The following is a 27,344-nucleotide window of genomic DNA, read 5'->3' as shown; positions in this document are numbered from 1 at the left end:
CTCTCTGCCTATTGGCTGTTAGGGTCTATGGTTGACATGCAGCCCATCATTGGTTTTTACGAGTCCCAAAGCCCCCCCCCCCTCTCTCTCTCCCCTGTGTTTAGCAGATCCATGTCCATCATCTACCTCTGGACGGTCAAGTTCGCTGGCACGTCACGTCCGCACTTGAACTTGCAGCAGCTCAGGGGGCTTCGCTTACTTTTCCATTCCTGTCTTGTGTTCTCCTCCGAGAAGCCATGAAGCCCAACGCAAGCGTCTTGCCACTACACGCGTCTCTTCTGTACTATTCTCTATAGTTCATGTGGGATAACCGATGCATCGCTGAAGAAGATTTTTGCCCTGGACTCTCTAAAGACTCTGGCTCTTCCCAATGTGATCCCAGCTGAGACCGTGTCCAACATGTCTCGCCGCAAGCAGGGCAAACCCCAGCACTTAAGCAAACGGGAGTTTTCGCGTAAGTTGTTCTGTCTTTCTAGCTCAAATACTTAAATCAGTTTTAAACTGAGTTCACAAAGACGCGTCTCTTAAGACGGAACGAAGCGCGTTTTGATGTTGTGTTGCGCTTCGCTATGATTCTTAACGCGTGAAGGTTATGCATTTATGTGCATATAGCCTATGTATGTGTCTATATATGAATGCATGAAAGTAAATAAGACGTGATTTGTTATATTTTTTATAATAATAAAAAAGATCAGTTAGGGAAATAAACCTCTGAGATCTTTTAAAAGCCTAAACTAGTTTTTACTTATTTTAGACTTTAAATGAATACATTTGTGATGTGTAGCCAATTATAAACGTATTATAGATGCCATCTAATGTTTGTTTACAAAAATGAAACCAAGATATCTACATTTCAGAAAGTGTTTTTTCACCCTCAACTTCCTCCTTCGGTCCTTGAAAGGCAGATTTCAAGAACTGAAACGGAAATCTAGAGATTGAAGGTTTTTTTATTCAGAGAAAAAAAAGGTAGGGCTATTCAAATATGGTTTTATGCATCTATCATGTCAAACCTGTTAAAACCCCCGCCGAGGCGACCAAAGCACCTCAAGTGTTGAAACCTTAAAAACATAAAGGCCATTATACATGATAAAATCTGCATGACCTCTGTATGAAAGTGAAAGTTTACCCTTGTTCTAGTTGGTTTTGGTTTTTTACCTGTATTTAATTTTAGTTTGAACGTGTTCTCTGATACGGCATCTTGTGAAACGAGTTGCCGCTAGGGGGCAGAAAATGAACAAATGAGGGTCCATTCAATTCAAGATGAGACAGTATATACTAGGTGAACTTGAACTTGGTCTTAGCGTTCTCTTGGTTAAGTGTACCCACACATCTCCTGTTCTATACACACATACAGTGTTTTTTATATAAACATTACTTTGGAGTACATGTGGGCCAATGACAAAATATGTCCAAAATTATAAAAAGGAAATATGTGCCATGGATATATATTTTAGTTCATTATGATTTGGTAAATAAAATAAAAAAGTAAAATAAAAATAAAAACTATTTCTTAATAAATTAATTTTCAATGCTATAAAAAGCTAGTATGCGAGTATGCACCTTGAATACTCAAGGGTATATATATTTTGAGTAATTTAATATATCCAGACAAAAAAAACCCCGCCTCATTATTTACCCATATGTATTTTAGTCATTGCGTTTATCATGTATACAATGCATAAAATAATAAATAAGATGAAATGTTACCAAAGGATGGAGAATGGTTTAAAAGTGTTTATTGTGTTGTTTGGAAACTCTGATGCTTCACAAAGTCGCCCCCACCTTTTGTCCCACGTGACCTGAGAATTAGGGTTAACCTACCACCGATGGCAACAATCTCTCTCAGCCCAGTTCAGACGCATGATGTGGTTTTGATTGCTCTTTCACATGTTCTGGCTGTCCTTCTGGGAACTACCCCACATACTCCCCTCAATAGCTAACCTCAGTTCAGAGGATTCCAGCACTTTTAACTAAATGGGTTCCAATCATCTTGCAGTCAAATTAGAATCTATTTTTTGATTCTCTGAGGTGTTGGGTTCATTAAGACGTGAGATTGGCAGGATAATGAACAGGGTCATGCAACTAAAGTGAACAACCCCCTCCTCTTTACCATTACTGGGCAACCACTGTTTTTCTCATTGTCTTTGGTTTCTCATCTTCTCTGCATCTGCCTTTCATTGACTGTCAGTATTCCTCTGATAGAAGTGTCAGCATTTCAATAGTGGATAGATACTAATGTCTCCTGGCGCAAATGCAATGCCGTTGCATTGTAGCATTGGAAAACTTCACGAATTTGAATATCATTGTGCCTTAATCAGCATTTATTTATTCTACATCCCTGTGACACCTGCATGCATGTGACATATAACACCTCTAACACTACTGCAGATTCCAACACCTCTTCCATTTATATGGAAATTAATATAATTATCACTTACGGGACATATATAATTAGTCATTATCAGGTTTCGCTATGGATATCACAGGAAGTTATTCCGCCATATCTCACACCTCCCTTTCTGCGTTTCTCCTACCGTAGCCGAGCCCGTGACGGCAGATATCCCAGAGGAAGGGGAAAGCCATCCCAGGTCGGAACCATCCGCCACTAAAGGGGTTCAGGACCTCCTCACCTGTGGTCAGTGCCGCTCCAGGTTTCCTTTGGCTGACATCCTGGAGTTCATCGAGCACAAACGCAGGCAGTGTCAAGGACGCCTATGCATGGACAAATGTTCAGACCTGCCACCGTCGCCTCCACCCACAGGCCTGAGGCGAGCCTGCGTCCCTGTGGAGGTGGCAGTTCAAGTTTCGCCCCACGGAGAGGAGTATTTAGCCTCCACACCACACGGATTACGGCCCAAGCAGGAGAATTTAACAGGTAGAGTAACAGATGTTTGCATTGAAGCAAATCTATGAGAGCGTTTGCGAAGTCGACACCTCTAATTCGGAGGGCCTTGATGAATACCATGTCTCTAATAGCCCACTTTCTGTTTATGATTGGTCCTTTTATTTTTAAGAAAAAAGGAACTTGACTGTGTAGTGGATGAATATAGTGTCCTTGCTGTCAGTATGAATGGACATTCTCTCAGTTCTCTCATGTGGCTTTTGCAGATGTTGCTGTGTTTAGTGTGGTTTTTATAAGGTCATATCCTACCCCAGTAAATGTATAGCTCCAGATTCATACTGATGAAAAAAGAAAAGACAATAATTTTCAGCTGTCCGAAACAAGATCCGCCACAGGCTGTTTCTGATTCTGTTACTGATTTGTAATTTTCATGATTATGAGAGAGCGTTTCTCTTTGTGTTATCCGGTATCCAGAAAGAGGAAAAACAGGCAGCATATATCTTGATATTATGTTGCAATTATACATTTAAAGGGTTAGTTCACCTAAAAATGAAAATTCTGTCATCATTTACTCACCTCATGCCGTTCCAAACCCATTAGACTTTCGTTCATCTCCGGAACACAAATGAAGATCTTTTGATGAAATCTGAGAGCTTTTGTCCCTCCATTGACAGCTACACATCTACCACTTCGATGCTTCAAAAAGTTCATAAAGAGATCGTAAAATGAATCCAAATGAATTATGTGGTTTAGCCCAAATTTTCTGAAGAGACTGGATTGCTTTATATGATGAATAAAACAGATTCAATTTAGGCTTTTATTCACACATAAACATTCATCAACTCACACATCAGTTGTGGTAAACAGAAGCTCAAGCATGTTAGCTCATAGCAAGAACCAATGAGGTCATTCTCGTGTTACGCAGCACGTTTGAGCTTCAGCGAGAACCAATGAGGTCATTCTCGTGTTACGAAGAATGTTTGAGCTTCAGCGAGAACCAATGAGGTTCATTCTCATGTTACGTGGAATGTTTGAGCTTCAGCGAAACCAATGAGGTTCATTCTCATGTTACGAAGAATGTTTGAGCTTCAGCGAGAACCAATGAGGTTCATTCTCGTGTTACGCAGCACGTTTGAGCTTCAGCGAGAACCAATGAGGTCATTCTCGTGTTACGAAGAATGTTTGAGCTTCAGCGAGAACCAATGAGGTTCATTCTCATGTTACGAAGAATGTTTGAGCTTCAGCGAGAACCAATGAGGTTCATTCTCATGTTACGAAGAATGTTTGAGCTTCAGCGAGAATTTTGGGTTAACAATCCCTATAAAGTACACACATTTCGAATGCAAACATTTTTTAGGGCTGCCACTTTCAAGTGGAAATTGAGGCGGACAAACTTTTCTGTTTGAGTTATGAGTATATTATAAGTGACGTCACATCGGGTGAGGTTTATTATTTACCCATCTTTCTACATTTGATAGTATCAGAAATTATTTTACAATGTCCTTGTTACATGTTACATACTTGTACTAGTAATAACATTAAATTATATAATTAATTACATGCAACTAACCCTATAGTAAGAGCATGTTCAATAATATTACTGTTACATACTTAATTAACACTAACAAGGACAACCTAAAAAAGTATTTTTCAATGTACGCCTTGTAGGATCTCTCAGAACGTCCAGTGTTTACCCATCCCGGTCCAGACAGGTCACGCGCGTTCACCGTTACATGTAAAGCACATGCGTGATCCGTCGCGTCGTGCAAGCAGATGTCCGTCACAACAGATGGAATTCTGTATCGGCTGTAAATAGTGAATCCGTTAAAGGTTCACGCTTGGAGAAATTTGCATGATAAATAATTTAAGATATGCATGTAGACACAGCAGCTTTTAATACCCCCCCTTAACAACACCCCATCACACCCCCATTTTATTCAAGTCTGAATGCCCCCGAGCGGCCAGACGATGAGTTCAGGCAATAACCCCTTTCTGTAGACCTCCCTCCCCCAGCCCCTTATCTGCTATCTCTCTGGGGTTATTTTCTTAAGTACATCCATGTGAAGCCATTTTCTCTGAGGCTGATATAGGGGATCCCATCTCATATCGTTGTTTAATAAGCGCTGTAGCGTCTCCTGGTCCCCACAGGCATTAGAAGTGGCTGTTCATTATGTAAACACAAGGAGAAGAACTTTGATGTTGAGTTAACTACAATATGGTATTGTTCGGATCATATTTACATTGCACATTAACTGTGCGTAACTAATAATTTGTGATGAAATGGACTCATTCTGTTATGTTATCCGGTGTCTGCTGGTGTTCTTGGCCTTGGTTTCTTGATGTTTTTGGCACTGATCCACTATTCTCTTACCAGGGAGAGTTATGGATCATTAGCTGGAACAGAGCAAGTGGAACGGGAGAGAGGAAGTTTGGGGATCCCCCAATTGTGCACCATCACTGAGGACCTTTACAGGCTTCTCACAAAAACAAAAACAAAAAAAAACAAAAAAAAATTCCCATCCTAGTCTGCAAAGAGAATAAATGGAGAGGGTATAAAAACTATTACTGAAGTCTCCTTCTTTTCTCCTGCATGAGAAAAAGACCCTAGTAATCTCACATTTGCCTTCATTACTGTTTCAGACAAGATCTCGACAATGTCTCAAATTGTACTCAAATTTATCAGTGATTTCAAATATAAACTCAAACATTTCTTATCAAATTTTCCATGATCAAATTATTTGAGTGGCTATCCACATTAATGTTTCATACCTGTGTACTCTTGAGCAATACATTTTCCTGAGTAGTTTGATGCTACACAGAGGAAAGGATATGTTTCTTATATTTATGTCAAAGAAAAAGTGTCTGATCTGAGCAAAAGTGTGTTTGTTTGTGGTTTGCTAAATCTGTCTCGACGCAACATGACAGCGTGTTTGACTTGGCAAACGCTGCCAAGGGTTCCCTTTCAGTGGGCATATGGCAGGACATTGGCACAGAGCAGACGGGAACGTGTATTGTGGTGAAGTTTATATATTTGTAGCTGACATGGCATTTCAAGCACTAACAGCAGTGTCCTGCAGTGTGACATGCATACTATTTTGTGTTATTATTATTTTGAATGCAGGTTTACGACCTCATTAGAGGGACTGCATGGAATATTAGCACTTTTAAAAACCCCATGTCACAACAACACGACTATTTAACCCCCGCGGTCAAAAATGGCCAAATTTCTGTTTTTTATTTAAATGAAATGAATGTACTATATTTTAGTTCGATAATATTTTCATTTTTTTTTATTTAATATTTTGCATTTTTAGGGGATTATATGGTATTAAAATATATGTATGTAGTAGTTATATTCCATTTGTTCACTTGTTGTGCTTGCAACTGAAATTTCCAGCTTAAACTGGCATAAATCTCAAATGCTTTGGAGCACAGACTTAAGTTTGGTCTTTTTAAAGGAGACACATGGCAGATTATTGCTGAGGTGAAAAAAAGTTTAAAAGTGTACAAAAAAAAGTTATAAAAAATGTATTGTTATGAAAAATGCAAAAAAAATCCACAGAAATACTATTTTCAATTTTTACATATAGTTTCCAAACATGTTTTACTCTAAAACTGTGAGAAAATCAAATTTCAAACCATCGATTGAAACAAGTTTTGCGAAACAAATTTTTATATCTTGATAACTGATATCTCAAAAAATGAGCTTTTGTTTGGGTGCAGTACCAAACCTTTCCAAAAGAAAAAAATTATTTCCCATTAATTTCTAATGAGGTAAATATCTGACTGCCGACTTGATTTTGTTTTGTGTTTGTGTGTGTGTGTGTGTGTGTGTGTGTGTGTGTGTGTGTGTGTGTGTGTGTGTGTGTGTGTGTGTGTGTGTTCACATAGCAAGTGCCAAAACCTTTCCCAAATTTCGTACCATTCCAATGAAGCTAAAAATTCTAAAAAGTTTCAGTCCAAAATATCAAAGACCACCAGAGGGTAAAGTGAACTGCAAAAAAAGCTAAAAGATGCTTAAAATAATGGAAATCGTTGGAATGGAGACGGTTAAAGCATGCAAAATACAAAAATGTGCAGTGTATTGATACAAATGTTGTTTGCGTAGCAGAGCTTGCAGTGTGCATGCAAACACATTTATTGTGGACACACACACACATATCTCCATGATGTGTACTGACTGTGTTTTGACACACCCCTTTCAGCATGAAGCTATTCAATCATCAGATCTGTCAGGATCTTATGATATTTTGACTCACCTATGTGTGTGTGTGTGTGTGTGTGTGTGTGTGTGTGTGTGTGTGTGTGTGTGTGTGTGTGTGTGTGTGTGTGTGTGTGTGTGTGTGCTTGTGTACGGATGTGTTTGTGTGTGAGTGTGGCCAGCCAGCTGAGCTGTAGACACTTCTATTTAGTGTTTGCCTGGGGAATACAAAGCTGCCTGAAGCTCTGTGTTGAAATATTATTGGTAATATAAAATATACAGTACCGGTTTTGTACTGTACAAGCTTTATTTTTCACCAAAAGGATCAAGCATAAGTATAAAGCAGTAAAATTTAGAAGTGTAACATGTTCAGGGTTATGAGAAATGGGTAAATGTGCTCTTTTAATCATCGATTTATATCCCCTGAAGGAAAAGATTTTTTACTCATACAGACAGTAGATTTCTTTTGTGATGCTGTGAAGCTAATTTGGAAAAGAACATTTGCTTGTTGTTATAATATGGTGGACTCAATATATATATATATATATATATATATATATATATATATATATATATGTGTGTGTGTGTGTGTGTGTGTGTGTGTGTGTATGTGTGTGTGGTCTGCAGCTGGTGTGTCTTATCTGTGTTCTATAGAATGAGATAAAGACCCAAGAGGCCCCTCACTGTCTGTGTCTAGGGTCATGGTTCTCTGAAAGTCTCTCTCTATCTCGGTGTCTTTCTCCATCTACTTTTTATTTTTACTTTTTTATTAACGCTTTTGCATGCAAACTCAATTTTTTGGGGGGTCATCTGGTTGCACTGGAGTTGAACGACATCTGTAGTTTTGCTACACTGTGAAATGAAACACATTTGGATGTGTGAGGGAAATCAACATTAATACACATCTGTAAAGATACTTAAGACTCTGCTCTTCTGTCTTTGAACATTTGACTTTGGAAATGGCTATAGACAATTAATAGGAGGGCAAATAATCATTTAATAATATGTAAAGACATCAGCTGTGTAAAGCACAATACAAGTAGTTCTGTAAAGAGGCTGATTAATTCGTTCAATTCTTGAGTATTTAATTTAGCTCTTTTACTGCAATAGAAGCACTGAAGTGGAATGTAACAAAATGTTTAGTCTTTTATCTTGGGAAACATTCTCTCTCTCTCTCTCTCATCCCTCTTTCTCGCTCTCTTTCTGAATCTCACTGATAATATTCTGTGGCTCATTTGAATTTGAAGCACTTCTTTAATCTTCAAAGCATTGATTGCTTTATGAATATGCATGGTACATGCAGACTTTAGTTCATTACCTTGTTGTAAATTCTAATGACCATCAGTCCCTCTAGGTAATTGCCAATTATTTTGCATATTTGATTAGTCCATTATGAGTTCATTCAGTTGATATGCGTCAGGCAAAGACAGGCTGAGTCGCTAGAGAAATAAAAACAGATCAGAACTGAGCTGTGCACCATTAAAAAAAATGCTTAGAGTCTTTTATTCCAAGACTCACTGTTTAAAAATGTATTTTTACATAACAATGAACATTACGTAAAATTTAAACAAACATCTACTGGATTCCCATGTAACAGTCATGAGCCAAAGTCATAAATGATTGATCAGTCCAAACAGAATGTAGTTGGATTAGTGCTACATGATGCCTTATAATGGATTATTTAGTGTTTCTAAAACGTTAGCAGCCTAAAGGAGATTGAGGTAGGTTGTTGATTCAATGTGTGCAATGATGAATCTTTCATGTATACATTTGGTAATTTGGTCATGATTCCAAGTTCTAATGCCCAGTACACATTGTACGATTTTAGGCTGTCCCAGATGAAAGATGACCAATCGTGGCGATTTCTGTGGTCATGGCTCCTAAATTGTGGTCCTGGTCACGGTCTTGCGACCAAAGATAGTCTGCGATCATTTTCTGACAGTGTCATAAATTTAGCATGATCATCTCACAGTGTGTTTGCTGCTGCGACCTACGTCTACTGACTAGCCACTAGTAATGCAACATGAAATGGCGTATTGATTAACATATTAACATGGCGCTAAAACTTAAAACTACTTTGCTCAAGCTCATTTTGGATTCCAAGTTGGCCTCTTTTCCCTAGCCATGACCACGATTATATTCTCCTCTTTCAATTCCTCCTCTTTTTTCAGTGCATATAAACACCACAATTGCCAAAGTGTGATTCATCTTGCTATATTTGTTCACCACTAGTGCATGATGATGACGTTTTATTCTTTATTCTACATTATTGCGTCGTAGCCTATATTCAATAGGTGTGATCATCCTACATTCTACATACATGTTGTACCCAAGTTTAGTAGATACAAGTCGTACCTTAGTGATTTGTAAAGATTTTATAGGATTGCCGAAATCACAGTCTGTAGAAGGCATAAAACATTAGCAGCCTAAAGGAGATTGAGGTAGCTTGTTGATGTGTGCTATGATGAATCTACCATGTATACATTTTGTCATGATTCCAAGTTCACAACACAAAGTTCAACCATGATAAATTAATTTGAGTTGAATGCACAACTACAGTATTTGAATTTGAACGTAAACAATCGTATCTATTTCATGTTGTGGATGTGTGCATACTATATGTCTTTTCTGCCTACTGTACAAAATACTTAAGGTTAAGGTTAACATGTTTGTAGCTATGCAGCTACCTGAAGAAAAACATGTCTGATTTAATGCCACATCGATTGAAGATAACTCTATCGCCCCCTTGAGTACCGGAGGTCACAGTAAAGCAAGGACACATTAAGTTCATGCACACATTAATTATGCTGGAATATTTCAGGAATATATTATTTTTTTACTTTATTAAGTTCATTCCATCACTGTTACCCCAGTTTAAGGATTATTTAAGCACTCATGATACATTTTTAAAAAATCAGCACCTGTGTTTCATTTGAATGTATGATGCACTGCAGCTGGCACTACCTTTATCTGCCCCTTCACAGGTGCTGGCTCTCCTCCGGAGCCTGACTTAACCTTGTGTCTATGTCATGGGGTGTGAGAAGAGGCCGGCAGGGAGGCCGACGGGTACACAATGGGGGGATTGTGCTCAGGGCGGGGGCTCGGAGGCTGAGGCAGCCCTGGCTGTGGCCAAACAGGTCGGGCCAGACAGCATGATAGATGGCTTTGTTTAAGGGTCCCGGGGTGGGGCCTGAACTTGAGGCACTTTGTTTATCCTGAATAGAGCAGGGGGGAAGATGCCGGAATGATCTATGTCTCAAGCTGAAGAGCTTTAGAGGGAAGGAGACAAAAAAGAAGAGAAACATCCACAAAAAAGTGACCAAAACAACCCAGGAAACCAGACAGACAAAAAGAGAGAAAAAAACACGTAATTTACTCACCTGCATGTCCTTGCAAACACGTCTGACTGATTTTCTTCCATGAAAAAAAATACAGAAGTTTTTATGAATGTTAATGCTACTCTCATTCATTCATTGAACGTGGATGATGACCTAAAAATTCACATAAGTACCAAAAAAATAGTTCATATGAATTATCCATTTGATAACGTGTTACTCAGCTGCATGTCCTACCAAACTTTTTTTGAATTTCTTCCATTAAAAAAAAGTTTTGATGAATATTCACGCAGTTGTATTCCATAAATTGAAAGTGAATGGTAATCAAAACTCCAAAAGGCAAAAAAAGCACAATAAAAGTATACAAAAAATAGGCAATATGAATTCTCAATATGATAACTTTGTTCAAGGAACAGACCAGAATTGAAGTTATTTACTAAAAATGTTGTCCTCACAACCATAGTCACTATTCACTTTCATTGCATGTTTGTTGTACAGTCTGCAATAAATATCTCCTTGTATGTTCCATGAATGAAATAAAGGCATGCAGGTTTTGTTTGTATCTTTAGATGAACTGTTCCTCTTAAAGATTGACAAATATAGAGAAAGAATGAGATAAAGGAAAAGAAAGTGACTGAAGGAGAGCAGTGCTAGCTGAGCATGTGTTCTTTAGGTTAACGGAGGGTCAAGTCGAGAACTGCCGGAGGGGGAAGGGCCGTCCTCTCACCCTGATGGTGGCTGTCCATTTCTAGATCAACTTGGCTGAGCTCCAGGTCTTTTAAATCTGACAAGACCTCATGCGCACACACATAGGCCCTCATACCTGCCGTCTGTATCTCAAATGCCACTAGGATTGTTTTTTTGTTTTTTTCTGGGCCGAAGGCAAAACGAGGTGCTGACTTTTGGACTGGTTCAAACCGGTTGGCTGGCTTCGTCTTCACTTGCGTGCCTGTGTTGTAGACAATTCACAAAACACATGCATACACACAGGAAAGAATACCTGAATGAACCTCTTTTGAGAGTGCAAGACAAAGAAAAGCAGGATAGTCGAGAGATATACACTGTGAATGGAATATGATGGGTGTCATGAAACCGTTCAGTTGTGTATGGAGGCGAAACATGATAAATGCAACACGGACAAGCTCATTTGTAGTGTGAAAACCACGCATTTATAAAAGAATCGAGATAGATAAATATGTTCTTTTGCACGCTCTTCACTTGTCTATCAGTTGACCCGCACATTTGCATATGTATTTATGCAGATTTTTGAGGGGGCTCTCACACACAGCAGGGGTCTCTGAGTGTCACGCTTTCTCAGTGTGAATTTGTGTCTTTGTGTTTGGTTCTGTTGGGTGTGTGTGTGTGTGTGTGTGTGTGTGTGTGTGTGTGTGTGTGTGTGTGTGTGTGTGTGTGTGTGTGTGTGTGTGTGTGTGTGTGTGTGTGTGTGTGTGTGTGTGTGTGTGTGTGTGTGTGTGTGTGTATAGTGTGTGTGTGTGTCGGTCTGTTTTCTCAATCTATCTGTTTTCTCGATCTTTCTGTTGATGTCTCCTTTTACACTTTCTCTATTTCATTATGTGTGTGTATATGTGCCATACTGCATTTCTGACTTCTCAAAGTGGGCCACAACTTCCAGATGGTGTTCTGTATCTTTGTTTGGTAAGTGAATACATGAGCTGTAGAACGGCCTATCAATATCCCCACTGAATGTGAAGAGACGCTGGCTATACATTCACAATGTTCTCTTTTTACAGCCGTCCATGAATAGTTCTTCCACATCTCTGTTTCTATCTGATGTGATATTTTTGTAAAAGTTTGGGTTAAACTAGCCAAGGTCATCCATATCAAGATGTAGGTCACTCAGATGTGTTCTCCTTGTCCATTGATTTCTTCCTCAATTCTAAAGAGCTCAGGAAACAGCAATTATGATTGGGAAATAGTTTGACCTTTCAGAGTGTGCTCCCTGACAGAAATGCAACTATGGAATTACTTTTCCGAAATCATTGAGACAAAAATGTCCTTGAGTTTTCCTGTTGAAAGCACATACATACAATCTTGGCATTCAGCTGAGATGTCATGGCTTCAGACCTTGTGTTAATAGATCACGTAAAGGTAAAAAATAAAAATCTTGTCACCATTTCCTCACACAGAGTTCACACTTTTTCTCTACAACAAAAGCATACAGTGCAGTGACTAAATACAAAAAGCAAACATAAATACAGAATAATGACTTCTGCATATGTATATGCATGTCAAATGAGATTTCAGAGTTGTGGCAGAAGGAAAGGTTATCAGTGAACATACTTAAGTTTTGGTCTATCGCACTAATAGTGTATTTACTATAATTAAATACACTATTGGTGCGATATAATTCTATACTTTACTTCAGAAGACTTGGAACATTGCGCATGCATTGCATGGACTGTAACTATTGGTCGACCGAAATATATATAATTATATATAAATATATGGCAAGATTTTTTTATCATAATTATTCTTTTTTTTTATTAAATTTTCTTTCTTTTTAAATTATCAGCAGATAAGTTTTTTATATAAGTTTTATTTTGACAGTGCAGAGAGCTATTTTTAAAAATACCATAATAGGATTATTGAACCAAGAATTTGCTACCTAAAGTATGTTTTACAGCTACAGCACCCCCCCAAATCAATTCGTTTTCAAAAGATGAATGATTTGAATTATTTTATTAAATGAGTTGTGTCAAATAAATCTAATTTTAATTGCAACAATTGTTATGCTTGTTTTATTTTCTATTTAAAAAAATTTAAATATATATATACGATATCATTGGCCTTCGGCCACCTTGTGCTCTAAGATATCATCATCGGCCATCAAAAAATATATATCAGCTGCCCACTAATTGTAACTTTCACCATATAGAAAATAGCGGCATGAACATTAATTAAACCATCTCATTTTGTGTTTTATAAGTCTTTAATTGTTTAATCCCCGGTTTAATGCCTTTCTTTCTTATTTGTCTTTGACATCCCTTCCTTTCATTCGTTAGCTCTGACAATCATGAAATACAGTGTCCAGAAGAGCTATCTGTCTAGCCAGGGAGCAGATGTCCCCTCATGGGCCTGAAGCGTCTCACCCCGTCAGCTGTCAGCGGCCCGAAACAATCTTTGAGCTGAGAGAGAGCGCCGGTCCAATTAAAGAGGTTAATTTGCTTTAGCACTTATCTGTCCATCGATGTATTTCTCTCTGTATCAGCCTCTCCAACTCTTCTCACACCAGTCTCTCATTCTTTTGACTATTTGCTCTTCTCTCCCTTTCTTTCATTATACCTCTCATACGATCCCATCTCAGACCCTTTGTCTTAAAGTCCCTTTCTTTCCACTGTCTTCTCGTCCCTCTTTCTGTAGTTTGTTTGCCTCTCTTGCATTTGACCAACACACCGTGGTGACATTGTGGCTGTAACAAATTGAGCACTTGTAGAATGCAGGCATGAAACAGTCACAAAGCTTCCATTCACCGTCTTACCGACTGAACATAAAGGCCCATGACAGTTTAAGTGGCGTGTTCAGTTTGCATGTGAAAGCGTGTATACTGAAGTTTACGGCTAGAAAGAGGGTTTGATGAGAAGGTTGAAACAATGCATGTGTGTGAAAAACAGACTGACAGTGTTACACGCTTTCATCATTGGTAAAATCTGTCAAATCATTTAACGGTATGGTATAAACGTGTTGACATGCATAGATCGGTGCACTTTGTTTGGCATGTGATGTTTGTGTGCCTACATGTTGTCTCTAGTAGCTAAACATGTGACTATCGTCTGGCAAAGAACCATTCAGTGCAGTAACCAAACAATGTTTTAAGATCCATTTAGAAGGGCTGAAGCATTTACAAAACCAAAATCTGTCCAAACTCTGATCCCCCATGCGCCCATTGCTCCTGTCATGTGATTATCGTCTGGATGAGAATGGATCATCTTCTCTGTCCCCTGCCCTGCTCTGTGAACCTCTGCCCTCCAAGCCTGTCAGAGTGAACTATCGCAGACAGACACACACAGAGACACTGTCACATGCACAAAGACACATATAAACCAAGAGGCCCATCACACTGAGAGGACAGATGCCCTCGTTGTGGTGTTGAGCCTCATCAGGATTTTCCTGTCATGCATTGAGAGGCAGAAGACTTCATGTGAGTACATATTTGGAAAAGATGGTTTGCAAAGAAAATCAAATGAAAAATTCTTGCTGTATAATTTAAAATTTCGAGGACCTCGTTTCGGCAATTAATCTTGCTTTCGCTGAGTCTATTTATTTTTTAAGTCCTGGTACAATCTCCCTCACAAAACTATGTTAGTATCATAGTATTCTGATTCTGATATCAAATGGTTAGGCCATAGTGGTTTGATATTTAGCTTGGTACTAAATGAGAACCATATTCAAGGCAAGGCTGGGCAAGTTTATTTATATAGCACATTTCATACACTATGGCAATTCAAAGTGCTTTACAGAAAATAATTTAAAGAATCATGAAGTAAAAGGATGGAAAATTAAAACAGTAATAAAATGAATTAAAAGAGTAAAGAGATGATACATAAATAAACTTCTCATCTGGCAAAACACTGGTGTATCATATTTTTCACAACTCCCCGTTTTACTCTGAGATTTTCCCATGGTGATTACGCTGTGTCTTTGGTGTTCTAGTAGTTCTCAACGACAGGCCTAGGCCATCTTCCAAAGGAACCTCAAGATGCCTAAATGATCAACCATTTGATCATGAATATATTAAAAGACTCAAAATCTAAATTAAATACTATAATCTACCATATCTAAGGTAAATTATGCCATAAATGCCATATTAGAAGTCGAATATATGGCTTAACATAGCTCAGAACAACAGAATAACATCTATAAGTGTATAAGTGCATTAGTGTATAAGACATTTTCTATTGAAACAGGAAGTTGGGAAACAGTCCAACTTTCAAAACAATAAATAAAAAATAGTCAGATGGCTTTTGGTTTTCTTTACATCTGTGAATTGTGATTTGCTCCTAGTTATTAGTAGTCAGATAGCTCAAATCATAGAGCATGGTGTTAGGAACGCCAAGGTCAGAGGTTCGACTCCTAGGGTGCACGTCCTGATTTCGCAGAGTTAGACGTGTTCCTGGGTCAACATATTTTGTTGATCCTGGAACAACATTCCTGTCTGAAAATTTGATCCTAACCATATCCCTACCCTTAAACCTAACACTACCCATATGTTATCCCTAAAATCAAAGGGAATATAGGTGAATAACACTGATGTAGAAGCCCCTAACTCTGATTGTAAGCCTAAACTTGACATAAACTGTAAACTTGTCCCTCAAATTTGATTGGTTGATTGGAATGTTGTTCCAGGATCAACAAAGATGTTGATCCTGAAATCAGGTTCTGCGAATGCATGAACCAAAAAAAACTTGAATGCAATGTAAGTCTCTTTGAATAAAAGCATCTACCAAATGTTTAAATCTAAAATGTTGTATGAAAAAATGTTGTCTGGTGTTTGTCATTCTAGAGTGCCTTTTATTGGATACATATTTTGCATTTTGATGTCTGTGTATGCAAGATGAGTCTTCAATATGTGGTCCATTTGTCTGGACCAAAAAAGCAAGAAAGATTTTAAATGCTTATATATCTGCTCAGCTTGTCAACTTTTTGGGAGTGCATTAGCATAAAAATGACCTCAAAATTAACATACATGTTCTAAATGAAACAAAACTTCAATTTTGATTACATGGTTTCAAGTGCTATATCTGTATGTGACTTTCCCTTAAAATACTTGCTAGCCATCAAGCTGATGAACGTCTGTTGTGCCGCTCTGTCAAATACTCTTCCGCTTGGCTCCACCACTCACTGAGTTGTGACCCTTGACCTCAGCGGGGCCGTGTATGTGCACGGTCTTGCCAGTGCCTCCCTGGAATGTCTGGATTTAAGGACTTCTAGTGCGTAGCTAGAAATGGTGTGCTGTCCTACAGCTGCCTGAGTATAAATCCTGCTGTCACCAGAAGGCCAAAACTCTCCTTCACTACCCTTTCTTTCGCTTGCTGTTTCTATCACTCTCTAACACTTTTCACTCAGTCACACTACTTTAGTTAACCACACAAGTGTCTCAAAACAGAAATCTGTACCTCCTGCTCTGTGGTGAATAAGGAAGCTTTTGTGCCTTTGATTTAACGTCTTCAGAGCTCATTCACGGCTGTCGAAAGAGTTGTACGTGACCACACACACAGATGAAACTCTCTCACTCTTCAACGGGAAAAAGCAGACAAATGGTTCACCCTGTACTTCATGAGGTTAAAAAAATGTTGTTGACATCCGTTTACATCAGCTAGAAGACCTGGTGAAAACAGCCCCTTCTCTGTGACCTCTGACCTGCTACAGTCTCTCGAAAGTATGTACTGTATAAGAGCCGTGATCTACAGGGCTCAAGACAGGTTTCTGGCAAGAGCACACAGGTAGCATTCCAACTCCGTTTGAAATTCCTGAGCTGTAGGTTGTTAAAAAGGTGATTTATTTGTTGCTAGGTTAATTAATATGCTGTCGTTGCGATTGAAATGTGATAGCCGTGACAGATACGATTCTTCTGCCATCTGCCTCAATCTTTCATGATAAAAACAACCTACAATGTTGTAGATCTTTCTAATAACCAGTTTTGCTCAAAGAACATTCATCCACAAAGCATTTTAATTAATTTTCAAGACTTGTTTTTTGGATATTTCAGAAATTTCAGTATTCAGTTTGGACAGACCTAGTCTTAATCAGGCGACAGACATAAAAAGTTGTCTCTCCATGTAAAGTGTCATAACAACACACTCTCATTTCATTTTTTAACTATTTAATGGTTGCGCAATTCGTATGAATTCGTACAGTCTGCTTACACCCTACAGTAAGGTTGGACGTTCATGCTTGCTTTTTTTTTTTTTTTTTTAACGTAAGTTTCTGTACGAATCTCATTGTACTCATTTTTACAGAATCGCCACCTCATAAAATAGGTATGTTTTCTCATGAGATCAGGTTGGTCATAACCAGCTGAGAACACATTAAGCTGTGATTGTTTTTCGTATTGCTCTAAAGTTCTCCTTTAAAAAAAAAAAAAAAAGTGAGGACAGTTAAATTACTTGTCGTAGGAAGCCTGCATGTTGAACCTGGTTGGGACAAGGCATTTGTTTCAGAGTTTACTGGCTATTTTTGCCAGTCTCCTCATTGATGCTCAAAAAGCAGTGGCGTTTTGCAGAATTCTCCCATCTGCTACCATACAGCGATGCACATCATAACATATGTATCCAATTAAGTAGCAAAGCAGAGAGCTGGAATCCAGCTTGATGTCAGACAAATGAAGAATTGGGGTGAGTGTGGCCTGCCTTAGCCAAGTGATCAGTGCATCCATCTTACAGAAGCTTATTGATGGTAAATGTTATGTTTCGGGTTGTTCAGCGTGTGTTAGCGGCATTACATTTGAGTTAATGTTGGAAGGGTAGTAATACAATGTCTGCTTAAATGTAACAGCTGCATTTGGCTTTCATAGCCCCCCTTTCTCAAAGTCACCTCCTGTAGCTAATGTTGAAATTGGTTACACTAACATGGCTTTTCAGCTTAACCTGTTAACTTCAGTTTCAGCTTAACCTTTAGCTTATGAATAAGTTGTGCCGCTAGCATAAGCAAACATTACTGCAAGAATAAAACTTCATCCATCACCCATTGGTTGGACAAAATAGTTAGACTAACCGTCTCAAACTCCCACTAGTGGTTGAGATAGCAATGCAATAGCAAATTTGGCGAATCAAACTATAAATGACTTTCATAGTTGTCTTTGTATATTTAAGTCGGGATAACAGAAATCGAACTATTTAATTCTAGCTTGATTTACAACATCACTTGTATCCAAGATGCTCCAGATGGGAAGCCTTAAATATTGACCCTGTGGCTGTAATGTGTATTGGGAACACTGGTCTTTTTGTACTGGTCCCAGTACCAGCGCTCTGCCTGAGGGGGGCTTCCTGAATGAGCCCTCTGACTAGGCCTGACTATCACATGCCCATTTAAGCTTGTCGTCCTCTCATAGATCAGGAGAATGCTAAGAAAGGAGCAGGATGACTTGAAATAATCTTTGTTGAGCAGTGTGGAAATGTTGGTATGGTGGTGAAGTTTAGAGCTATATTGGACCCTTCATTGTACACTATTCATCAGTGCAGAAGGCCATCTGTGTTAATGGAATTTCAGGAACGCTTTACAGTAACAGTTCTAAATAAAGCAATAAGCCACTCAACTCCAGAGTTATTGCCAACGACAACAGCAGATATTTAATTATTAATGTACAGTTGTGTGGAGCATGACTTTGGACCAATGACATTTCATGATGCAGGGATATTCAAAAAAATTTACAAAAAGTCCTATGGTTGTCCTGATTGTGTCTGGTTTAGACAAAAACTCAGATTGAAAATTAAGCCTACGGACCATTACAGTTTTTTTTTGCTTACTTAAATTATATATAAGCATATTTTCCCCTACATTATGTGTACATAATGTGTCTGGACATTTTACTTAACGTTTATATATATATATATATATATATATATATATATATATATATATATATATTCACACACACACACATATATATATATATGTGTGTGTGTGTGTGAGTGTGTGTATATATATATTTATATATATATATATATATATGTGTGTGTGTGTGTGTGTGTGTGTGTGTGTATATATATATATATATATATATATATATATATATATATATATATTTAAATTAAAGATTTCTCTAAACAAAATATTATTTATTTATTTTATGTAACGATACAAAGCTAGTGGAAAATCTTTCATTGTTTGTTGCAGCTGGCGCATTAATGTGGTAAAATAGTTTAATTTACTGTTTTACAACAGTTTTGAACGTGGCTAAATCTGTCAGATTTTAGTCACAACTAACCATTTTATTAACCATACTAACCGTAGTATTTCATAAGAATTAGAGGTAACACTTTATTTTGAAGGTGCCTTTTGAACATTCTGTTAACTATAAGTAGCTTTGCAACTACATGTCAGCTAACTCTCATTAGAGTATCTGCTTCATATCTGCAAAATCTTTATTGTGATGGTCCTCCAACAGTAACTTTGCAACTATATGTCAACTTATTCTAACCCTAACCCTACCAGTCTACTAATACTCTACTAATACTCTAATGAGAGTGAGTAGACATGAAGGTCCAATGTTACTTATAGACAACAGAATGTTTTAAAGGGACCATCAAAATAAAGTGTAACCGAATTAGATTATTCCTTGTAGATGCTTGCTGGAGTCAGAGTCAAACTGCCTCAACCTCACTTTCCTTTCTTCTCTGGTTTTCTATCGTCAGTGTTTGCTCTGTCTGTGGGACAGTGTTGTGTGCTAACAAAACTTCCACCTCTGCCCTGTGCAGAGTAGTCTAGTTCATCTTTTCCAAACCTCTTTCTTTTTCTCAGACTGTCACCTCCCCCAGTCGAACGCTCCGCCCGTCTGTGGGCTTTAAACGGCATCCCCTTCACGTCTCCGTCTGGTCAACTTCTTTTTGTCTCTCCGCCTCTTTAATGTGCGTTGCTAAGGTGACTGCTGACCCATTGCTTGGCACTCTATGAGAGGCTCCATTCCAAGATGGCTACCCTCCTCAACCCCCTCAGACACTTTCAATTTGCAGTGGGGGGTAGGGTGTGTGTCCAGCGCTGGTATTGAGAAACTGGAAATTAAACACTAGGGCCAACACATGTTTATGGGCACTGACAAGAATATACCAGCTGCCTGATGAGCGCATTCTTTCTTGTGACCAAGCATGGTTTTCTCACCTTGTCCCTGGAGTATCCATATGGTATTTGGACCATTTCATTACATTGGTTTGAATATGAGAATAATCATGTCTAGATTAAACTCGGGTCAGGTGTGAGGGCACAGATGCTTGAGTGAAGTGTAATTATTTTCTGGTAAATTATGCGTAGTTGTAGCCTCATCGCCTCATGAACCTCAAATATTAAATCTGTAATGTTTTTACTGTGTCAGATGTTCTGATCTGGGCCCTTTAAGAACAAAGTTCAAGTCTTTGGTTTCACATTAATGCTTATCGGTGTGTGTATTTAGGACAAGGACTGTACTGTATATTAAAGGGTCTTAGTGCATGTGCTGTTACTTGCATGTGGTGCTCTGCTCAGATACCTGATGTAACCTAAAGGGCAACTCTAAACAAATGTCAGATCTTCAAATATATATTGTATAATATATTGATTATTGGTCATTTGCTCTGATCAGTTCAAACACGGCTCATATGTATCAAATAGATAATAAACCTTGTGCAAAAAATGTGTAAACAACTAAAAAGTGTCAACAAGCCAAAAAAATATTACCGATGGGAGTTTGTGAAAGTCTTATACCTCAAAAGAAGACAATAAGTTAGAAGTGTGATTGCACTCCAAATAGATTGTAGAGCAATAAAAATGTCCTGGACACCACTCTGTCCTTGAAGTCAAATAGGTTTTTGTCTGTGGTCAGGCGCTCAGTGCAACACAATGAGTCTGACCAGGACAAAGAGAGAATAACCGAGAGAAAAAGAGAGCGAGAAAGGGAGAAAAAAAAACAGACTGCCCGAAGCTTCTGGTTTGATATGAATGGAATTATATAATACTAAAAATAATAACATAAAAACACCTAGAAATCTTTGATTTATTCTAGAAGAGGGTATTTTGCTGATGTTCCAAGCAGACACAAAACAGTTTTTTTCTATCCTTTTCTTAAAATCTCAAATGCTGGCAAATTGTTCAGCCATACCTCCTCTCCCCTCACCTTTTAGCATATCACCAAAGAAAATGTGATTGTCGGCTATGTGCTGAGAGGAACAAGGTGAAAAGTAATCAATAAGTCGCCCTCTCAGACAAGGCCACCAAGTAATAGCTGCTGTTGGTGAGGTGGGTGTTTTAAATGTCAGTGACTCAGGATGATTATATGTCTAAAGAGAACACTTACCTTATTTTAGGCTTTTTTCATTGCCTCGGTTTGATTGCCTGGTCCGAACTTGGGTTTGATTTCTACCACCTTCCCCCTGCCCTGCACTTCTTTCACATTTTATTTTGGGTCACCACTGTATTTGTCTTGTTGGATTTAGCGCTAACTTTACACAGAATGAAACAGCTTTTTATCTGCTGCAAATGCATTGCAAGACATACAAAGTCGCAAGTTAGGATGGATTGCTTTCATATCGGTTAACATGAACTGTACCCCTGATCATTTGTGTGTTGTTTGCTGCTGGTACTCACCTGAGCTCAAAACCTCTTTTTACATAAAAAAAAACAAAAAAACTTAGATCAAATGAGCTTGGATCCCTACCAAAAGTTAAATTTAATAAGCTGCTAAAAGACAGGAAATGGGTTATACCTTTATCCATTTTATTTTTTGTCATGTACATTGGAAATCCTCAACAAAGTATGCTAGTTATGTTTTTGGAAATCATAAGCAAGAGTTACCAAATTATGTAAGATTGTGAGAAATCAACAGTTCTGAATTTGCTATGCTAGTCATTTTAAAATATTAAAATATAAACATTGGCCTTCTCGTGTGATTCATGTGATAATGGTATATGATTTAATTGGAGTAAGCATGAGAAAAAGCAGGCAAAGAGAGTTGCCTTTTTATGACGGAAAAATCTCCAGAGGAGGTCAAACCCCACACAGGTGGCAGCAATTAACTGTAATTTTTGCAGATTGTAATGATCCATAATTTACCAGCCTCCTCTTGCATCTCGTATGCAGTAAAAGTGTGGATTGGGTACAGGTTTTTTGTTCTCTTTGGCCTTTGCGTCAGATATCTCAGAGACAGGCGAGGCTGTTGATATTTGAAATGATGTTCATGCAGAAACTGAACTCCCTTCCATTCTAAGCAGGTTGAGTTTAGAATTTACAGTTGGGATTTATTATGTCAAAATATTAAGGCAAGAGCATAATTTTATAAATAATAACAATGTAAAACATTTTTTAATACATTAATCATATTATGAACTGTTACACAGCATGAATTTGGATGATGGATGTAGTGGCTAAAGCTCTAGGTTAGGAAAGTGAAAGGTTACTGGTTTGAGCTCTACCAGAAACAAGACATGAGCTGTCACCATTATGCCCCTGAGAAAGGTACCTTGACACTGGATACTCCAAAGGGATTTTCCTTGTAATAAATGTGCTGGTAAATGTGTCTGATCAATTTGTACTTTCTTGCTGCCTTTCTATGTTGAATTCTTACTGAGCCTTTGTTGTGGAAGAGGAGCATTTCATAAATGACTTCTGAATTTTTCCATCTGCTTATGTCTTGCAGAAAAAGATGAGCCCAGCAGCTACACTTGCACAACTTGTAAGCAGTCCTTCAGCACTGCTTGGTTCCTACTACAGCATGCCCAGAACACTCATGGTTTCCGAATATATCTGGAGAGTGAACCTGGAAGCCCATTAACTCCTCGAGTGGCCTCCGCTCCAGGCATGGGTGGTGACTGTGCCTCACAGCCACCGCTGCATACAGCCCACCTTGCAGACACTAGTCCCTATAGCCTGATGAGGATAGCCAACAGAGATGGGTCCTCAATTCCTAGGGAAAGCCGATATCCCAGGACACCTCCACTCTTTAGTCCCCCATCACGGCATCACATGAGTCCAGATGATCTGGCTTTGGCCCCCCATCACCCAAGCGCCTTTGACAGGGTACTGCGTCTTAATTCGGTACCCTTGGACTCCCCATCTATGGACTTCTCGAGACGACTACGGGAACTTGCAGGCAACTCTGCTGGCTCCTCTCCACCCATGTCGCCCAACAGGCCTAGCCCCATGCAACAGCTGCTGCAGCCATTTCAGCCAGGGGCATCTCATTCTCCTTCTGGACCTCATTCAACACCCACTGAGCAAACGCCAACCAAGCCAACTGTGAAGGCAAAGTCTTGTGAGTTTTGTGGAAAGTCTTTTAAGTTCCAGAGCAACTTAATCGTCCACAGGCGCAGTCATACCGGAGAGAAACCTTACAAGTGCCACCTCTGCAACCATGCCTGCACTCAGGCCAGCAAGTTGAAACGCCACATGAAGACTCATCGGCACAAATCCTCCTCCACTACCTCCAAATCAGATGATGGCCTTTCAACTGCCAGTTCACCTGAGCCAGGCACAAGTGATTTGATAGGCAGTGCGACCAATGCTCTCAAATCTGTGGTGGCTAAGTTTAAAAGTGAGAACAACGGCCTGATCCCAGAAAATGGTCAGGAGGAAGATGACGAAGAGGAAGAGGAAGAGGAGGAAGATGAAGAAGAGGAAGGAGAGGAAGAGGAGGAGGAGGAGGAAGAAGAGGAGGAGGAGAATGAGGTCGGCGAGAGGAATGATATAAACTTTAGCTTGAGCCTAGAAGGTGCACGTCACCATGAGAACAATAGACAGCGACACAACAAAAGTGTGGAGGGAATTCAGGACTTTCGAGATGCCCTTAAACTTTATAAACGAGGGGACCACAGATTAGCTAATGAGGCAGGTGGTGATGATTCCCCAAAAGAGTCTGATCAAGTCAACGAGAGATACGGACAAATTGTAAATGGAACAGCCTCCTACCCAAACGAAAACCTCTCGAGGAAACTTCTTGCCAGAAGTCCAGGATCTGACAGCCCTCTTTCCAAACGCATCAAAGTGGAAAAAGACCTTGATCCTCCAACTCCTACAATCCCCAACTCAGAAAACGTGTACTCTCAGTGGCTGGCCGGATATGCCGCTTCACGCCAGCTCAAGGATCCTCTCCTCAACTTTGGGGACTCAAGACAATCACCTTTCGCCACCTCTTCAGAGCACTCCTCGGAGAATGGAAGTCTCAGGTTCTCCACTCCCCCTGGGGAGTTGGATGGAGGGACGGCCTCTGGGCGGAGTGGCACTGGAAGTAGGGCCAGCACACCCCAAACTGGTCGACCCAGCTCCAAGGATGGTCGGCGTAGTGACACATGTGAGTTTTGTGGCAAGGTCTTCAAAAACTGCAGCAACTTGACGGTCCACCGCCGCAGCCACACTGGCGAAAGGCCGTACAAGTGTGAGCTTTGTAGCTACGCCTGTGCTCAGAGCAGCAAGCTAACACGGCACATGAAGACGCATGGACAGACAGGCAAGGACGTTTACAAATGTGAGATATGCCACATGCCTTTTAGCGTCTACAGCACTCTGGAGAAGCACATGAAAAAATGGCACAACGATCAGCCCTTAAGCATTGAAATTAAAACAGAGTAAATTTTATGATGTCTTTCGCAGTCCTAGAAAAATATTTTAAGCACAGTGTCAGTTAATTATGCTGGCCGAAAATTTGGCCGAAAAAGACTCTGAGCCTCTCTAATGTGCAATAACTTAATGTTTTGTACTTCTTTTCTTACTGGTTGGCATGTTTTCGTGTATTAGCTTGATTGATAAGGATTAGCTGTGTTGCTGTTGTTACTGTCTTTTATCAAACAGGACATTTCATGCTGCAAACAATTATTTTTTACATATCATACCTAGCTGTATTTTGTCATTTAAGCCTGTAATCTTTTGACTACCTACATTCACACTGGGGTTTACACTGTTCATTAGGGGCATAGACAAACTGTAGGGTTACCAAGGAAAGATTGAGCGGTAACATTTTACTAAGATACTAAAAAAGTTTGATTTTTTATTGTCGCTTGTGAAAAAAGAGTGCCTTGGGTGTGCCATTTGCCATAAGCCTGGGGATATTGTTCAATGCAAAATTAGGTCTTGCATCAAGTACCTATTGTGAATTTGCTAAATGCAGGAATCCAGCATATGTTCTTATGTAATTTACTAGTATAACATGTTGTGTTCCTTTAAGTATGATTATTTTGTTGGCATCTTCTTGCCTTTTGACTTGGTGAGATTTTGGTATCAAACGGACAGGTACATTAGTAAGTTTTTTTTTAACTTAGGGTCTCATTTCTTTTTTTTTTTAGAAAGTATCCCTGAAAATGTGTTTTACTCAGTAGATAGCCAGTTTATTGGACTATACTGATACATTTCTATTTGGTGCATGTAACATGGAACATTATGTAAATATGTACATTTTTATAGAATTAATTTCTTGACAGGGTCATCCACGGAAACTTTAACATATAGTCCCTGAGTAAGCTGTTAAAGAATTGGCAGGATTGAAAATCCTTTGAATTTTGAATTAAGCTCAGATTGGCTAGAGATAGAAGTAGTTTAGCAAGACCAGCTATGATGGACCAAGGCAGGGATGTATTTCAGGACATTTACACATTATTGGATAAAAGTCTGAATTAACTTGCTTGCTAGTACTTCCACAATGTTTTCGCTTATCCAACACTCTTCAGTTTCTAAAGCTATGTACTGTAAATACCCCTGTTTATTAGCAAAGCACTTAGCCACGTTCACATATTTTGTGCCCGTCGAGTTGACATTCAGACTTTTTATTCTCTACATTATCCCATAGTGAATTTTATGAATAGCACTTGCCACTCAGCCTAAAACTCTGTATCTGTCCTGCTAATCTACGGGCAGGTGGTTGAGTATAAAACAAAACTGCTCTTCAATGGCACAAAAAACCTGCACTGTTCAAATTTTTTTTCCAGTTTACAAGAGACACTCAAGAGATTTTTCCTCTCATATGAACAACTTAATGAGATGTCAACATTTTATGTGAAATAGAGTTAGATTGGAAATATTGGTCAACGAAAAAAGGACTTAAAAGAAGCTTAAAAAGGAAAAATTAGAAAGATTGTTCATTTAGAAGCAAGACTTCAAACTGGAACAGTGTAATGATGTTTATCTCAGTGAATATAGTCCTAACCCGCTGCTTCATCAGCCATTTTATTTTGTATCATATGTTTTAAAATGAATTAATGATTAAATGTTTTGGGGTTTCTTTTTGTAATACTTTGGTGTTTTTAACAGAAAAGTAATTTAAAGTGTTCCATTTTTTTGCCGCTCATCTTCATTTCTTGGGGGATTACAATGTACTATGTAAATACTAAATGTTATGTGAATTTCCTTTTCTTCTGATTCTTTTTTCTTTCTCTCTTTGGCATACACAGTTCTTCAGGATGCATTATAATGAGATTGTAGGAGTATGTTTGACATTTTATAGGGCTGACTTATGGTCTGTCAAAAGCTATTGTGACACTTCAGTTTGCCATGTCAATGTGTAGAGAGGATCTGGATTTAATTGTTCATCAACAGTAGTCAAGATAGTATTTATATAGAGACTAGAAATCCAGACCGTTCCTTGTTCACTTTAAAGGTACAAAAATGCTTGTAGTTGAGCTCAGCATGCTGCCACCATTTTTCTTTTCTCCTTAACTTGGCAGGATAATATAGTGTGAATCGTTTTAATGTATGGATCTTGAAAATGAGTTTCTAAGAAAAAAAGCTACGTGGGGGTTACACAGATAAAAGGCTATACAATGGTCTGTTGACGCAATCCTCTTTGAAATAACATACTGATGAGGAACAGGTGCTTTTATGATCTCTGGCCTTTGGATATGCAGTAAAGTTTCATAGTTAGTGGGTTTCCCTCTTTATTTTGAACTGTCCCTGTCTCTCCCACAACCTGAAACATTCCAGTCATCTTTGAAAGAATGGATGTCTTATGCAATGAATCAAGAGTCAATAAATACATTTAAAATGCATTTTGAAATACAACTGTACAGTTTGTCTTGGTGTGTTTTATTAATGTCCAGACCCACACGGAATCTACGGCCACAGAACTTCCACAGAGTTGGATTGTCTGTCATTTGTAATGTTCTACACCTTCCCTTTGCATGTTTCTTTATTAAATATTCCCCTTAAATTGGTTATGCTTTTTACTACCAATATAAGTGTGTAGTTCCTTCTCTCTGTTCAACACATTTGACCAAATTTAAAAGCCAAATATTCCCCAAAAATCAGTGCAGAAAATGCAAGAAAGTCTGCAGTTACCATT

General features: G+C 38.7%; 1 protein-coding gene across 2 annotated transcripts; it reads left to right on the top strand.

Moving 5' to 3' along the window:
- Nucleotides 1-110: 110 nt before the first annotated feature.
- bcl11ab (BCL11 transcription factor A b) lies at nt 111-27,064 on the top strand. 2 transcript variants are annotated; one of them, XM_077199702.1, is made up of 3 exons: nt 111-454; nt 2,540-2,875; nt 22,719-27,064. In XM_077199702.1, the coding sequence occupies exons 1-3, from the start codon at nt 400-402 to the stop codon at nt 24,644-24,646; spliced, it is 2,319 nt and encodes a 772-aa protein (XP_077055817.1). In that variant the 5' UTR covers nt 111-399; the 3' UTR covers nt 24,647-27,064. The 2 variants fall into 2 exon arrangements, with proteins under 2 accessions (XP_077055817.1, XP_077055818.1); XM_077199703.1 differs by lacking the exon at nt 2,540-2,875.
- The last annotated feature ends 280 nt before the right edge of the window (nt 27,065-27,344 follow it).

The sequence above is a fragment of the Siphateles boraxobius genome, unplaced genomic scaffold (assembly GCF_051911475.1).
Source record: "Siphateles boraxobius isolate OS27281-9 unplaced genomic scaffold, OSU_SipBor_1 41, whole genome shotgun sequence".
Classification (NCBI taxonomy): Eukaryota; Metazoa; Chordata; class Actinopteri; order Cypriniformes; family Leuciscidae; genus Siphateles; species Siphateles boraxobius.
The sequence above is the reverse complement of the archived record's forward strand: the minus strand, read 5'-3'. Positions and strand labels throughout refer to the sequence as shown.